General features: G+C 37.3%; 1 protein-coding gene across 8 annotated transcripts in view; it reads left to right on the top strand.

Annotated features, from left to right (window-relative positions):
• The window catches only part of MECOM (MDS1 and EVI1 complex locus), a 562,576-nt gene that overhangs the window by 276,879 nt on the left and 267,753 nt on the right, over nt 1-17,944 (top strand). For all 8 annotated transcript variants that reach the window (XM_082458386.1, XM_082458384.1, XM_082458385.1 and 5 more), the window contains exon 2: nt 837-1,174. In XM_082458386.1, coding sequence (XP_082314512.1) covers nt 837-1,174 — 338 coding nt within the window. The remainder of the gene's footprint in view (nt 1-836; nt 1,175-17,944) is intronic.

Here is a 17,944-nt window from a genome sequence, read left to right as displayed (position 1 = left end):
TGCTCTTCCCTCGAAGATGGTCTTGCCACCTCCCCCAGGGCACTGCTCTGTGCAGAGGCCCTCTGATCTCTACCACTTCGCAGTCTGGAGGAAATTCACTCTCTTTTTGGTGCATCCCAAGACACTGTCTTCTCTTTTTTTCCTCTGGAAAACTCACCTAATTTCTTCAATGATTTTAGCTTTTACAAATGTCCAGAGGAATTACTAGCATCAAGTAACTTTAACTCTCTGTGCTGTGTAAGTTACTGAGGCAAGGAAATACCAAGGGCTTGACGATGTGTTTGAAATGAGAAAGGAAAAATAAAGAACAAACATAAATTAATATTCCAATAAATAATCCTGCCATATAAATTTAAGCCTTGCTGCACATGGAAGCCTTTGGAATCTTTCATGACTCTCCTACAATTTAGTCCAAGATATCATTGCATGATATAACTTTCCAAGACATTGTGTAACGCTATTAGCTCCCAATTTGGGATGGTTTGCAGGATTGTAGGTACACATATGTTTACTTCTTATCTCTACTTTATTCATAATAATATTTAAATTGCTGATTGTTTCCCAACTGGATAATAGGTTGAGCTGGTCCATGAGAGAACTGGCAGTTAAAGATTAGCTCATTTGATTTATGGATTCAACACAGATAAACCAAAGAGGCAATAACCCCTCCCCCCTCCTTCATCTGTGAATAACAGATTTTAATGCAGGCATATTTTAACACTGGTCTTTCCTATTTTGTCTTTAAAAAGCAACAGCTTTATAAGGTGAAGATTGAGATGTGGAATTCTGTCTCTTCTATATTAGTAGGAATTTATGAACTTTTTATTTATTCACAGGTAATGAGTGTGTGTATGGCAGCTACCCTGAAATTCCTTTGGAGGAAATGCCAGATGCAGATGGAGTAGCCAGCACTCTCTCCCTCAATATTCAAGAGCCATGCTCTCCAGCTACATCCAGCGAAGCATTCACTCCGAAGGAGGGCTCTCCTTACAAAGCCCCCATCTACATCCCTGATGATATCCCCATTCCTGCTGAGTTTGAACTTCGAGAGTCAAATATGCCTGGAGCAGGCCTTGGAATATGGACCAAAAGGAAAATTGAAGCAGGTGAAAAGTTTGGGCCTTATGTAGGAGAACAGAGGTCAAACCTGAAAGACCCCAGTTATGGATGGGAGGTAAGAATATATTTTGAGTTAACACATTTATATATATTAAGATGTGTAAAGAAGAGATTACTTTTTAAAATGTCCATAAAATAAGCAAATTCCATTTGTTGCAAAATGTCTTCAAATAGATTTTTAAGGATGAACCTCCCTTACAGTTTCACTGCTTGATAGAGACAAAGTATTGCTTAAAGATATGGCATGATAGAAAGGAACTCAACTGGTTCCTTGAAGGATCAAAGGATAGTATCTTGAAAACATACTAAAGGATAGAAATATAGTTTTTTAATTAGCATTTGGAAACATTGAATGTGGCCATCCCTACGGTATATGGCATAAGCAAACAAAAGTCGTCATATGACAGGTTCATTGTATTTTATCTTTTCTTTTTTGGGAAGGGGGCTTGGAAGATTGGAGGAAACATTTGTCTTCTCCATTTTGTGGCTTTGAGTTAATTTGGTTTTACTTTCATTCTACGTGTTTATTTTGCTCTGTGTTCTGATATATTTTACCCCTCTTATGATAACCCTGCTTTGATTCTACATGCTTCCAGAATGTGTGTACTGTGCTGAATCCTGTGATGATTATATTCAAATTGATTTAATGAGTAATTCATGTATAAAAATGGCAGCAAAAAACAATATGAAAATCAGTTGCTAGTTTCAGTCATTCTTTTTATAGAACCCATCTGTAAATATGTAAGAGTGGGAAGTTATGGTCTGATTACAAAATCTAAATAAATTTTGTTTCAATAAGGACAGGTAACTATGTCATTCTTTTGAGTTTATAATTTTTGTACAAATTCAGTATATATATATATTTCCCATTTATTTTTATACCTTAAAAACTTTTGTGGTTAAATCACAGCATCATAGTTCCTGGAATATCTGACCTATATCTGAAAAACTTGTAGGAAATTTCTACATGGGCAAGAAAGTGTTTTTTGGAGATGTGATTGACCTTTGGTTTCACAGTATTTCAGTTAGACGGAAATTGGATAGATTTATTTTGGTATGTTCTCTTAATATTTATGATCATTAATAGAATATCTGGTTAGCTTTTTAAATAGAAATAAATATGCAGTGCCTTCAGGACTTAATTTCAATTTTTTGTCCCTTTGCTTTATATGTGTCCCCTTATGAAATCTGCTCAAAATGCCATAATAAAAACAATTCTTGTTCAAATTCTGAAATGCTAAAAGTTAAGATCTGGATTTCACATAATTACAAATGAGAAATCCTTCCTTAGTTTTGTTCTTAGCCACAGCTCTGGTAAAGTTGTGGTTTAGCTACATTGCCTCTAGACATGTACATTGATAAGAGATTGTTAACAAATCACTGTAGCATTAACTGATATGTGAGTTGAATACGTTTTAAACCAAATGCGTACAAACTTTACGTCATTATTGTTCACCTTAAAATAATGGCTATAAACATTCTACTAATAAGTAACTCATTAAATTTTTATTACAAAATCTCTAGCGTTAAACAACAAGTGCAGTACTGTTCGAGATTATCCAGAAGGCTTGGAATAAACCAAGACTTAATAATGAAATCATTTTGCAATTCCAGGGTTGGTAAATGCAAGTCTGTGCCTTATTAAACAGTATACCTGTGGATTCGGGGATGAACCTGGGGATAGTTCTATATTTAGAGGAAATTTAAAAATAATTAATTTTTTTCTCCTTGGAATAAAATGTCTTCAATATATACATGGGCAAATACTTACCTTGAGGAATGTAAAGTAATTCTTTTCATTATGTCAAAACTGAGTTGTTTTATTGCTTGGAATTCAAGATAACTTTACAAATAGTTCATGACTCTTTGGCTAAAGATCACCCATTTCCTCTCTCTCCTTCAAGAATTCAGTTGATGGTCAATTTGGTGGTTTTCTTCGCCATTTTAATGGTCTCTCGCTTTTGAGAGTGTAGACTCTCTGCTCTAGATGTATTGTGAACAAAACCAGAGAAAGAGCTTTTTTTGGGGTGTGATTTTGGCAAACTTGTTATCCACGGAGGAGTTCTTGACTTTAGTATTTTGTTTTCTAAAAAAAATCTTACCATGGTTAATACCTAATCCAATCATGATCAACAAAGGCACTTGCACAAAGGCATCTGACTTACTCGCGTGCGCTCTTTTAAATTGTTCTCGTGTCATATTTGCCCTCAACTGTAGCTGATTTCCCTCCTGTTTGGTTGGACAAATAGTTGTGATTAACTAGTGTGGCTTCTTTTTTGATACTCCTTCATTTTAAAAAATGATGAATTGAAGGAGAAAATAACCTCTTAGGCCAAAGAAAATAAACATGAACAGAGGAAACCCAGATTCAGCAGTTACTGAGTACCTACTATGCATCAGATTCTGTACTAAATGTTTCCTTGAGAGAAACCCAGCCTATCATAACTGAAGAAGTCATTCCTATCTCTAGTACTATGCTTGCTCTCTTCTCCCTACAAAGTTCCCCTCCTTGCGCATTTCCTGTTTAGTAAATTGCATTACCATCTGTTCAGTTGCTCAAGCCAAAAAAATGGATCATCTTTGACTGTACTCTCTCCCACACCAACCATGTCTGATTTATAGTTCCTATATTCTATCAAGCCTCCATTCTTTGCACATACTGGTCTCCCTACGTGGGAATCTCCTTTTCCTTCGCATCTTTAGCAAGTTTCTATTCATTCCTCAAGTTCTCTTCTTCCGTGACATCATCCTTGACCTTTCTAGTCACAATTTAGTACTGCTTACATTTTGTCTCACCATAGCATCAGGTAAATCCATACTAAAAAACTTAAAGCATTGTGCAGCATCCAGACTGTTTGCCTAGTTTCCCTAATAGAGCAACATTTCCGTGAGAGCTGGCATAGTTGTATCCACTAAGTGCAATGTCTTGATTGTGTCCTATCTGTGCTGCCTGTGGTGTTGTCTAATGCTAAGTATATTACCTGAAATAATCATACTGGATTAGTCGGCTCAGGCTGCTATAACAATATGCTACAGACTGGGGGGCTTAAACAACAGGAAATTTATTTTCCCACAATTCTGGAGGCTAGAAGTGTGAACTAAAAGTTTCAGCTGATTCTTTTCCTGGTTTGCAGATGTTGCCTTCTTGCTGTGTCTTCACGTGGCTATTCCTAGGTGCATGCACATACACACACAGCTACACACACAGAGAGAGAGAGAGAGAGAGAGAGAAGGCGGTGGTGGTGAGCACACTCTGGTGTCCTTTCTTCTTATAAGAACACTAATCCTATTGGATCAGAACCCCACCCTTATGACCTCTTTGAACCTTAATTACCTCCTAAAGGCCCTATCTCCAAATTTAGTCACACTGGGGTCTAGGGTTCCAACATAAGGATTTGGGGGTGGCTTAAACATTCAGTCTATAACACAGACATTTAACAAATAATTGTTCAATAACAGAATGAGTGAAAGAATAAAAGAATAAATGAAAGAAAGAATGAATGGATATAGGATTATGTTACTCTGAAAGAGATGACAAGAAGTGAGGACTTAGGTAGGCCCATGAAAAAGCTAGAATCTGGATTTTAGACATGTGGAATGAAGTCTTAACTCTGCCACTACTGTGTGATTCTAGGGAAACTACTCCAAATCAATTGATTCTTGCATTTTTATTTGACTAATGGGCTAATAATAACTGCCACACATCATTAGCTGTTTTGTAATTAAAATTAAGTAAAGAGATATGGTAGTTTCTTCAAAGAAAGTTTTTAAAAGAGAAAGCTCAAAGATAGTATTGCAGTTAGGGCCCACCTTTCTGAACCCCATTTAAATAATTTTTTAAGTTAACTATATTTCCCCAAAGGGGTACTTCTGGGGAATCATTTAAGTTTGTATTTTTGAGAACTAGGATATTTTTGAAAAAACGTTTTATAGACCAAAATATACAGTTAGGTAAACTTAAGCCATAAGCATAAAAAACATCATTTGTGTGATTTCTCCAAACCAGTATTGACTTAATAAAGAAAAACTTTAAAAATATTATTAGAGTTTGGTAGTGATTTCCACCTTGCAAAGCATATGACTTGTCTCTAACAAAGAGATTTTCAAAGACTAGGGAGTGCTTGATTGTCTCTAGGACCTAAAAGTAATTAGTGATAGAACACTTTTTCTTATGTTTAGAACTTTAGAGTTACTGATTAGTGAAGAATAATTTTTAAAATTCTCTTGGTTCAAGTTGAGGTTTTCTTGTATGTTTCCTTCTAAGATGACCATTATGTGATAACATAAGAATTGCTTGGCAGAACAGAAGGGAGCAGGCTTCTGGAGGGAGGCTTCCGATGCTCAAATCCTCTTTAGGGTTCGTGTACTAGTTGAATGATTTGGGAAAAGTTACTAAATTCGCTGTCCCTCAGTTTATTTGCATGTTACATGGTGATAATAATTGTACCTACCCAATTAGAATTGTTGTGAAGATAAAATGTGACATCGTGTGTTAAAAGCCTACCAAAGAGCCTTCCATCTGGTAGAAGTGCTTAATAAAGGTGAAGAGCAACAAAAGCTTGACTAAAACACAGATCTAGCCCAGGGTCATTAGATAGGGCAAAAGCCAATTATATGTTCTTTACTGATTTTTCTATAAACTATTGCTCTTTCTCCCACTTCTTGTTTTCTAGAAGTTCAGTTACCTCCAGGATGATTTAATTATGTGACTCTGAGTTTATTGAAAAGGAGACACTGATTGCTTCCTAATTAAGAATTAAAACAAGGATTCAGGAGAGATTAATAAATTTCTTTTTAAGCCAAAGAGTAATTTGGGTGGCACATTTTTTAATAGTCTGAAAATGGGTCATTGGAAAAAGAAAGTGAAGTTTTGTTTCTTTGGAACATTGCCATTTAGCACATTTTCTTTGCCTATATTTGTTGTCATTGGCCATCATAAAACTCTGCGAGTAGATGTAAGTCAGTGCACCTGTTAGGTGCCAAATCTTCTGTTCTGTCTCACCCAGAATTGCTCCAGATTACTTTGATCAGTTAAAATACCAGATATGAACTCAGCTTTTCTTTTTCTCCCCTCAAGCATACACATATTCAGACTTAGAAAAATAATGACATGAGTGGACAGTAAATTTCTCTTATGTTGGGTTAAATAGATGGGAAGGAATAGTGGAAAGAGATTTTACAGGAGTCAGACATTCATTAAATAATTTTGATGCAGTGCTTTGACAATACATTATATTCTAGCAACACAGTCCTGAAATGTGATATTACAATGAATGTGTGCCTCGTTATATCATTTTAAAAGAAATAGTTCTCACATTTGTAAGTTTGATTTTCAGTCCTGTGGTAATGCCTTACCCATTGAAACATGAAATCTATGTGTTAACTGAAACATGAGCATACATTAAAACAACAACAACAGCAACAACATCAAACTTTCAAGATACCTAACAACTGAGTTCAGAGTCAGGAGGTTGACAATCAAATAATGTATGTTTGGTAACAAAGAAAAATGGGGTAATTTTAGAGATATGTACCAGGTATCTTTGAATGGCAATATTTCTCACTTATTTCTCTCTAGGTCTCCTTGGGTCCAAAATGAATTTTCTCTGGTTTGGCATTGATTTCAGAGAAAATGTTTATTCATTAATGAGAAAGTACGTTCACATAATAAGTTGTATATCCTTAGAGGTAGATAACTAAGAAGTGAAGACCTTTGTCTTAATAATTCTGAAATGAATTGATTCCAAGAGAATTATTATGCCACCAAATATCCAAAAGGGTGTCTTTAATAGGTGGTTAGGAAAGAAAAATGTAATCTAATAATAAATATATAATACCATAAAACCTTGTATTACAAAGTATTTATTAAGTGTTTGCAATATTATTTAAAAGGTGGCAAATATAGTTTGGATATTAAATTTTACTATGTGAGGAATTAAGACTCCACGCTTCCACCGCAGGGGATGTGGGTTCGATCCCTGCCTGGGAAACTGAGATCCCACATACCTCGTGGCCAAAAAAACCCAAAACATAAAATAGAAGCAATATTGTAACAAATTCAATAAAGACTTTAAAAATGGTCCACATCTAAGGGAACTTACCTTAACATAATAAAGGCCATATGTGACAAACCCACAGCCAACATCGTTCTCAATGGTGAAAAACTGAAACCATTTCCTCTAAGATCAGGAACAAGACAAGGTTGTTCACTCTCACCACTATTATTCAACATAGTTTTGGAAGTTTTAGCCACAGCAATCAGAGAAGAAAAAGAAATAAAAGGTATCCAAATCGGAAAAGAAGAAGTAAAACTGTCACTGTTTGCAGATGACATGATACTATACATAGAGAATCCTAAAGATGCTACCAGAAAACAACTAGAGCTAATCAGTGAATTTGCTAAAGTAGCAGGATACAAAATTAATGCACAGAAATCTCTTGCATTCCTATACACTAATGATGAAAAATCTGAAAGAGAAATTAAGGAAATACTCCCATTTACCATTGCAACAAAAAGAATAAAATACCTAGGAATAAACTTACCTAGGAGACAAAAGATCTGTATGCAGAAAACTATAAGACACTGATGAAAGAAATTAAAGATGATACAAACAGATGGAGAAATATACCATGTTCTTGGATTGGAAGAATCAACATTGTGAAAATGACTATACCACCCAAAACAATCTACAGATTCAATGCAATCCCTATCAAACTACCAAGGGCATTTTTCACAGAACTAGAACAAAATATTTCACAATTTGTATGGAAACACAAAAGACCCCAAATAGCCAAAGCAATCTTGAGAAAGAAAAATGGAGCTGGAGGAATCAGGCTCCTGGACTTCAGACTATACTACAAAGCTACAGTACTCAAAGCAGTATGGTACTGACAGAAAAACAGAAATATAGATCAATGGAACAGGATAGAAAGCCCAGAGATAAACCCATGCACATATGGTCACCTTATTTTTGATAAAGGAGGCAAGAGTATACAATGGAGAAAAGAGAGCCTCTTCAGTAAGTGGTGCTGGGAAAACTGGACAGCTGCATGTAAAATAATGAAATTAGAACACTCCCTAACACCATACACAAAAATAAATGCAAAATGGATTAAAGACCTAAATGTAAGGCCAGACACTATAAAACCCTTAGAGAAAAACATAGGCACAACACTCTATGACATAAATCACAGCAAGATCCTTTTTGATCCACCTCCTAGAGAAATGGAAATAAAAGCAAAAATAAACAAATGGGACCAAATGAAACATAAAATCTTTTGCACAGCAAAGGAAACCATAAACAGGATGAAAAGACAACCCTCAGAATGGGAAAAAATATTTGCAAATGAAGCAACTGACAAAGGATTAATCTCCAAAATATATAAGCAGCTCATGAAGCTCAATATCAAAAAAGCAAACAACCCAATCCAAAAATGGGCAGAAGACCTAAATAGACATTTCTCCAAAGAAGATATAGGGATTGCCAACAAACACATGAAAGGATGCTCAACATCACTAATCATTAGAGAAAGGCAAACCAAAACTACAGTGAGGTTTCACCTCACACCTGTCAGAATGGCCATCACCAAAATATCTACAAACAATAAATGCTGGAGAGAGGGTGTGGAGAAAAGGGAACCCTCTTGCACTGTTGGTGGGAATGTAAATTGATGCAGTCACTATCGAGAACAGTATGGAGGTTCCTTAAAAAACTAAAAATAGAACTACCATATGACCCAGGAATCCCACTACTGGGCATATATCCTGAGAAATCCATAATTCAAAAAGAGTCATGTACCACAATGTTCATTGCAGCACCCTTTACAATAGCCAGGACATGGAAGCAGCCTAAGTGTCCATTGACAGATGAATGGATAAAGAAAGATGTGGCACATATATACAATGGAATATTACTCAGCCATAAAAAGAAATGAAATTGAGTTATTTGTAGTGAGGTGGATGGACCTAGAGTCTGTCATACAGAGTGAAGTAAGTCAGAAAGGGAAAAACAAATACCATATGCTAACACATATATGTGGAATATATTAAAAAAAAATGGTTCTCAAAAACCTAGGGGCAGGACAGGAATAAAGACGCAGCTGTAGAGAATGGACTTGAGGACACGGGGAGGGAGAAGGGTAAGCTGGGATGAAGTGAGAGAGTGGCATGGACGTATATACACTACCAAATGTAAAATAGATAGCTAGTGGGAAGCAGTCACATAGCACAGGGAGATCAGCTCTGTGCTTTGTGACCACCTAGAGGGGTGGGATAGGGAGGCTGGGAGGGAGACGCAAGAGGGCGGAGATATGGGGATATATGTATATGTATAGCTGATTCACTTTGTTATAAAGCAGAAACTAACACACCATTGCAAAGCAGTTATGCTCCAATAAAGATGTTTAAAAAAAAAAATGGTCCACATCCTAAATAAATAAATAAATAAATAAATAAATAATAAAAGTGAGAAAATGCTAAGAGAAAAAGTGAGGCTTAGTTAATAGGACCTTGAATATGATTGTCACTGAGGCCCAAGAAGACATTATGGATTCTCTTAGAATATAATGAAATAAAGAAAAGAATGTGCAAATAATTTTATTCATCGTGTCCTTCCAGAATACATAGCAGAAACCATATCTCAGGTTGTTAAAAGAGAATAACAGTTTACTCTCCTGAGGAACCATGAACTACCCCTAGTTTTGACCTGGGCTCAAGAGGGATCTCTTTTTTTGTGTGTGTGAAAATGTCAGAATCCCATTACCCCCACCCACATATGCTCTGCCATCTTATACTTTCTTTCATGAAAGGTATTGATGAAGTTCAGCATGTCTACTCATCTTATGGCTGCTTTGACACCTCTGGTATTTCCGAAGTGTAGCTGAAGATGTATGCAAGTCTGATATGAAACATTTTTAAAAGTTCTCCAAATATCAAGAGTTTTTTGTTTTACTCTGCCTTCCTTGGTGATCAATTAGAATTTACATGTGAGTCACTCATTTTTCAAAAACATTGTGGGCGATTTTCTTTCAATTGGAAGTGTATCCCACAAAATGGACCAAAATGAGTTTCTTCCTTATTTATTCACCCACACATCTGCATGATTATTGCTTCCCTCTTTAGTTGCTAAATCAGTAGTAAAACTCATGGGTTCAAAACATGAAGTGTTCAGGAAAGATCCTCTTTCAAGAGATTTGACAGTTGACTGTAGGATTTGATCAATCCAGGGGCAGAGATTCTTTATAATGCCTTGTTATTCTAGAACACTTAAAAGTTGGGACCACTGCATCAGGATATTCTGTTCTCTAAGCTTTTTCCTTGAGGATAAGTTAGGAAGCAGTGGGAAGTAGTAAGGAGTAGCTGATTCAAATCTATCTTAGAAAGACAAAGAGTTGGTTCAGTTTCTTTGCTCCCTAGTTTGTCTAGTGTAGCAATATGGAGAGAATTTGTTCAAGTAATGTTAAGGAGGTAGTATGGAGAATTGGGGACACAGAGGATTTGTACATTGTTTCATTTGAGCAATAAATAAAAATTTTATTAATGTAACTGTTTTACATCAATAGAATCATACAATAATTTTGATGTACTTCTTTTTTTACATAATTCTGTCCAGAAATTTAAAAATGAATTAGCATTGCATCTAATTACTGAAAATTTAGTAAAGAAATACTATCCTCATTTTTGCTTTGGTACATCTTTTGGCCTTTTATGATATAGCTGAAGCTAAAGTTAAGTCAAATATTGTATGCTTTTTAAGAATATTTTCTACATGATAATTAGTAGGATTGTCAAGCTAAAAAATTCACAAAGAGCAAGACGTGGCCTGCTATCATTATGACAAAGAATGATATAAAAGGACTTCGTGTGTGTTTCGAGCAAATAGATACCAACAGCTACCTGTTAGGTTGTCATTTCTTTCAAGTCAATATTTGATATAACAAGATTTTAGTATGGCAAAGATTTTTGACAGCACTTTTGTTATAAAGGAACTTTTGCTTGTACTGATAGAAGATGAACAAACATTACAGAGAAATAGCTCGTTTCACTGAGCAGCTCCACACCATCGTGTGGAAAAATGTGACCAAAGGAGAAAGTCTCAGAGGAACATTCATGGCCAGGAACAAGACACGCAGGTTCCAGAACAATTAAAAGTTTATTCTAGGATAGTTGGTCATGCCATCTGCTCCCAATCTCTACTACTTCCAGATCCAAACCCTATCACACTATTAAACATTATCCCATCAGTTTTCAGACCAGACTTTTATTCCACCAGTTAAATGCTGCTCGAGACACAGAAAATAAGTTATATTTCTCCAGCTAATCCTAGGAAGTCAGTTGTAGAATGTCATCTGATACAAAAACAATGTCTCCAGAACTCAAAGTGTACAACCTTACACACACACACAAATACATGTGTTTTCTTAAGTTTTTTAAAATGTATCATTTTGGAATCTTCATTTTGGATTTGGATTTCAGATCTGAGTGTTGTTTTGGATGTTTGGCCCCAAGGCTTTCTCTACGAAACCCATATAAAGTTGGGTGCCTTATGGTTCTGCCTTGGCAGTCACTGTTAAAAAAAAGCACTGTAACCCCATCCCTCCTCCCGCCCAAAACAACAAAAAACGAAACAAATCGTTTTCAGAAACATCAAATTTATAAAGATTTAATTTAATTTAATTTAAATTTATAAAATTTATAAACATCAAATTTATAAACATCAAATTTATAAATGGATGTTATATAAACATCCATTTATAAAGTCCTTTCTCCCTATATATCCCTGTCATTCACTCTCTTACTCTTTCAATATCTCACACATCCAGCAGGTGCTGCTCTCAAAGACTCTCCCCTCTTAAACACCATCCCCATAATCCAGGCCTCTCTCCCTGCCCCCTCTCTCTTTATATATATATATATTTTATATATTTTTTTAATCGTGTAGATGAACTTACTCAATATGGACTTCTTCCATTCTAGTATTACCTAGTAAAAGTTACCTGGCACCTGGATGTGGCTAATGAACAAGGACCCAGACACTGATCCAGGAAAAAAGACTCCTTCCTCCCTGTGGGCAGGATGGGAAGAGGGTAATGATTACAGATACCCCTACTCTGAAATCTCTCTTATTCCTGCCGCACGCACACCTAGAGTTTTGGTCATGCATAGGCAATACACGTAATTTTCTGTGGCTATGATTATACTTTCTATGACTTGCATTACCTGTGACTATTGGCCAGTCAGCTCACGTCCCAGATCCATGAGAGGTGGGCACTTGTGCCTCCTTCCAATGGGCTGCCAGTGGTATTTTCCTCTGACACTGCAGCTGACCGCCCAGGCTTCCCAGGTGTGCGTGGCATGGCACAGAAACCTCAATTGCTTGACAGCCACAGGTGTGGATGATTTGTTTTTTCTTTTTTTCATTTGTTTAGATTCTTGTGGTAGGAATTCAGCAGGTGTGTGACGGCAGCATAGAATCTCCACCATGGCGCAGAGGCCAGCTGCCCTGAAAAAAAGATGTTCTTGTTGGTCTCGCAACACTGCCAGCTTGAATCCCTGTTTTCCTGGAAACCTCACCCAAGGGCAAGACTCTGCCTAACCAGTGAGTTAGGATGAGTTCATCTCAATAGATGAGCAAGAAGAGCCTCCTTATATGAACCTAATCTACAAGTAGCAGCAGGTTACCTGGCTCTGCCCTCCTGGATTTTTTTTCTTCTTTTTTCTTTCTAACTTGAGCTGGTATCATTCCAATTACAGGGATATAGGAAACCCTGGACTTGGTTTCCAAAGAGATATAAACCATGCTAGGATGCTGTTGTTGACATATAAGTTTCTGCTCCTTTGATTGAGACTAAACATAGGAGCACAGATTGAGAGTGGTTCTGTGCGGAGTTTTCCACATTCCTGCCATCTCCTCAGGAAGTTACTAATCCTGGGACCCAATCGGTTCAGTATAGGGCAAGGTAACCTTGGAGATTTTTCCAGACCATGTCTAGCTTTAGTGAAGGGGTGGGGGAGGCTAGCTACTGTAATACTGAGGGAACCAGATAGAGAAGGAGGTAACCAAGAGCCATTGCTGTCAGTCTGTCAGCGTGTGGGGCTGAGCCATCCAACATTTCCCTCTCCTCGCCCTCATTAACCTCTCAAACATTTGTCTTATGGCTTCTCTTGGCTAGGTCATGATATCCAAAGAAATGGATACATACGCAGTAGGTTACTCAGTTTCCCTTTGTCACAGACCCTTCCCCAGTTTTTCTCTTAGAATCAAGCTTGGAGTTTATCTGATGTTGTTTTTTACTTGTGTACACATAGTATAGGTGAGGGTTTCAGGGGCAGGGGAAGCTACACAGTGATTTGCCTTCTGGGCCGTATATACCTCTCTGGATATAGACATTGGTCATCTCTTCCCTTTAGGTGGCACAAATGCAACACAATGCAGTGATGACACATGCCAGATGAGCATATATCTCGAAGGGCAGCAGATGGATCTGTAAATCAGCTTGGGGAAAAGGGGTGTCGTGTGTGAGTGTCAGATAGTCAGTAGACGAGGCTTTCATCCTGCATCTTGACCTTTGACAATGCAGATATTTATGTTAACATATATTTGATGTATCTGCAGTCACTGAAGAGAACTGGTTGTTATAATCCAGAGAAGTAAACATTAAACATCATATGAAACATTCAAATCAGTTTTGCAGCTGTTATCCTTTTGTAGTGGCATTTCATATGTTCGTCTTTAGCTATTGCTAATATTTTAATCTCTTAAAGAGATAATTATTTAATCTCTTGAGAATCTAGTTCTTCTGTAATAACAATTAAGTGAGATTAAAACCCTTACACTGAACTCCAGGATTGAGAGTGGTCAGTCCTATGTCCAGCATTTGGTTAGAACTTACTTTATATCCAAGTCAATGCCCCCTTAAGAGATGAGGAGGGATTAAAAATATCTCTGTTGCCCAATGGATGATACTCAAAAGAAAAAAAATCATCATTGTGCTTAATAAGAGAACTGACAAGCAATCATAATTCTTTCCGTTAAGTAAATACGTTAGAAAAATTTATTATGAAATGACACATTATGCAAGCCAGGAATCAAACATGACATCCTTGCATTAAATACGGTAGATGCCATTAAGGAAAACAGTCAATATGTCACCAAGCCACGGCCTGTAAAAATTAAATTGATTTGGTAAATGTAAGTAAGATAGATCTGTTTGCTTTCATCATCAATTTTGAGTGGGTGAACAGGTGATGTCACCAACCTGGGAGCGATAAAGATGCAGGACCATCTGGAAAGGCAAGTGATGAATGGGCAACTGCTTTTGGATAGTGACAGTGCTGTGGTACTTTGTCACTTGGGATGCAGTACTTAATAACTTTTCAATACCATCATAATAAATTTCACTGCCTTATTAATATAGAAATGGTGAGTTATTACCATGATGGTGAGTGTAAATAACTGGAGATGCAGCCGTCAAAAGCTGATTGTTTGGACATGTTTCTTTAAGCAACACAGTTGACTCATGATAATCAACCTATGTCTATACCAGTAGAGTTTATTGCACTTGTCAAAGGAAAAAGTAGTATTATTCAAAATTATATGAAGTCGTAATAAACAAGTTTAATATATTATCAGACTTTTCCTGTAAGTTTCCAAACACAAAGCAGTAAATCATTTTTAATAATGTCCTTTCATGTAAAAAAGTGTTCTTATACAGTAATAATGTCCTTTCTTAACTATTAACAAAACAGTTGACTTCTTTGTATGTGCTTTAAAGGGTATTTTTTTGTGTGTGCTTTTCAATCATTTTCTTTTGCAAATAAAGAGCAAAAGCAGGAACCTTAGAACGCTTCATTAACAAGCTCGAAAGTTGCTGAGTACAGGCCATGTCACACGTTTCCATTTTAATCGAACAGATGTACTTAAGAGTAAACCACAACAAATGAAGCACAGACAAAATTATAAACATGTGTCACTAAGAAGTAGACAGGAAAGAGCCTCTGATGAGCATCTGTGTGTATTTTATGAAGCCAAGGACTGCCACTTCATAAGTTTGTCACTGATGTCTCCAGTTTAATGAGGAGAAACAAAATATGTAGATAGGTGTAAGTTGAAGATGAATTACTAGATCAATCACTTAGCACCGTTCAGGGTGTTTGCCATTGTGTGGTGGGAAAATAATTAGATCTGGGATGCTGTTCTTATTTATATACCAGGTGTTCAATCTGGGATGGAATATAGAAAACTTCCTCTTTCATGTCACTGTGGTCTTTATATTGTTTCTCGGGCAGGCTGACTTTTAATTCTGACACTGTCTTTTGGACTGCAGTCTGCCAGCCTCTTAAATGAAATGCCTCTCCACCATTTCTATGACTGCTGAAAAGAGAGCCAGCAGTCTATTAACAGGCAATAAAGTTCAGGAAGCCCAGGACTCATTTCTTGGGTCAGAGGTGAAAATTGCATACGAAATGAAACAAAGGTGGGCCTTGATCGCTCAAGAAGCAGCACCAGAAAGAACACACGTGCTGTTCACCAGAAGTCTCCCACTTAAAGGGAAAGGAATAATCGTAATAATGTTGGCCGATGGAGTTAAGTACTCAGTTGAGAGAAATTGTATCAATCTGACAAATATAGCCTTCACAGGAGATAAAGTCTCTAATGACCTTAAATGCATATATTTATCATTTAATTCAACGAGCCAATTCCCTTGGGCTTTTGACCAATGACATTTCCCCTAAAGTTTAGAAATTTTTTACTAGCCCAGAGAATAATGGCCATTTGTCAGAATGTTCCAAAGCTCAACGCAGTTGGAAGCAAAGAACAGGAGAGGAGGGGGGAAAAGGCTAATCGAGTCTTTCCACCTCAGAGAATATTCATACCAAGTTTTATTGATGCAGGGGCTGCAGTATTTTGTGGGTGAACAGTAGGTGGCAGACATTGTAGTGAATAAATGGGGAAATTTTAATCTAAGCAATTTTCATCTGATTTCATTAACTTCCAAATATGTCACCTGTAAGTACAGCACATTACTTTGCAAAAAAAATAGGAACACTAAATAGTTACGAAATGTGCTAGTTGAATGTGGAAAAATCAAAAGGATTCTGCAGAAATAGAAGCAGAAGGTCTAATGTTTCATCAGGTAAAGTGTGTGTGAAACAGGAAAGCCCAAGGAATAAAGGGACCCTTGTGCATGGTGGGCTTTTCCTCACTGTTATTCTTGGTCTCAACTTGATGAAGTGTATTAGTGATATGCACGAAGCACTGCGGCTCCTGTATCTCCCTTTGTGAGAGTGTCCTTGCCTTTGTTCGTGCTGTCAGTCAGTTGTTCTTTCTCTTGGGCAGCCACGTTGGTAACAGCAGGATCTACTTGCAAATAGATTTCTGTAAAACCATATTATTCTTCAGTCCTGACTCTTTCTCCCCGCCCCCCTTCCCTCAACAATCTGGCCATTCTTGTGGCGTGGCTCCCTGGCTTGCTTCTTTGTCATCCATCTAGTGGTTTGTGTTTCTGCCTTGAGGGATAGTGGAAGGAACACTGGCCTAGGTGCCAGGAACCTTGAGTTCGTGCCCCATCTCAGACTTGGGACCTTGGAAAAGTCACCTGAGTTTCTCCTCTGAGGTCTGACTGAAGTCTAGTCTAGCTCTGACTTTGAGTTTTTGAATGCTGTCTTGTACACCCGTTCCTTACTTCTTTTTATCCTCGTGGACGTGCTCTATGCTGTCATGCTTTTAGAGGTTTTACTTCTATTGGGACCTATGCACCCTGGGAAGGATACAAATTAAGTTAAATTAAGTAGAAAACTAGTATAACTGAACTAGTTTTGAACTAGTATAATTGTGTTTTGTAAACCTGAAATCAAAGCACATTTGATATGTGTGTCTCTTTTTGCAATTTATATTTTAGTAAGGAAGGCAGCTTAAGACCAAAGCCTTGTTTTGAAAGGAAAGTAAGTTGGTTAGAGAGAAGATTCTATTCCTAGCCATCTTTGAAAAGATACAGGTATAAATTTCATTCTGTCCCTGGGGCATGACTTAGTCCAACCTCAACTGTATACTAAGGCAATGTTAAAAAATACCATTTGGTCCTCTCAGATATAACACAGGTGTCATGGGCTTGTCTCTGAAAAGAAAAAAAAAAGAGGCAGTGTAACATAGAGACTGCTGAGGGCACTGAGTCTAAAGACAAATGAACTTGGTTCAAATTCTCCACCACTTACTAGCTTTGTGACCTTGAACAAGTACTAACCCACTTTTTGTCTCAGTTTCCTCATCTGTAAAACGGTAGTAGCAATAGGATCTGCCCGGCAGGATTTTTGTGAAGATTACATTGCAGAGTACTGTAAAGGCTTAGAGTATGCCGCAGCAGCCTTACATGCTGTAGCAAGCACTTCGAAGCAAACCGATTTTAACAGTCATCATCACCATCATCATTCCGAAGTTGGGGATGCTCCTTGTATCCTTTCTTTGGTGAGAGAAGGATTGGGGAATTCAGTCTTTGGAGTTGGAGCTCCTGAGGTTGGCAGAGCCATCCCATCACAGAAAGGTGTCTCCTTTCTGAGTAGCGTGGGCAAGTGACCTTCCTAGACCCGACATATTCGGAACATTGATGGAGGTTTGAGAGGTTCTTTCACTAAAGACTTGAGTGAGCATTTCTAAACAGTGCAGAGGAGGGGGTTTGACTATTTGTGTGATGAACTTATGCTCTCGTAGCATGGTAGGGTGGGGTTGAGAGCGGTAAGAGCTCACCTTTTAAGCCCCCCTCAACCATAACTCTCTCGATGTATTCTTCCTTCGAAGGGCCCTCTCTCCTCTTTACTCTTCCTAATCTT

This window comes from Balaenoptera physalus (assembly GCF_965194825.1).
Source record: "Balaenoptera physalus genome assembly, chromosome: 4".
NCBI lineage: Eukaryota > Metazoa > Chordata > Mammalia > Artiodactyla > Balaenopteridae > Balaenoptera > Balaenoptera physalus.
This window is presented reverse-complemented; position numbering and strand designations above follow the sequence as displayed.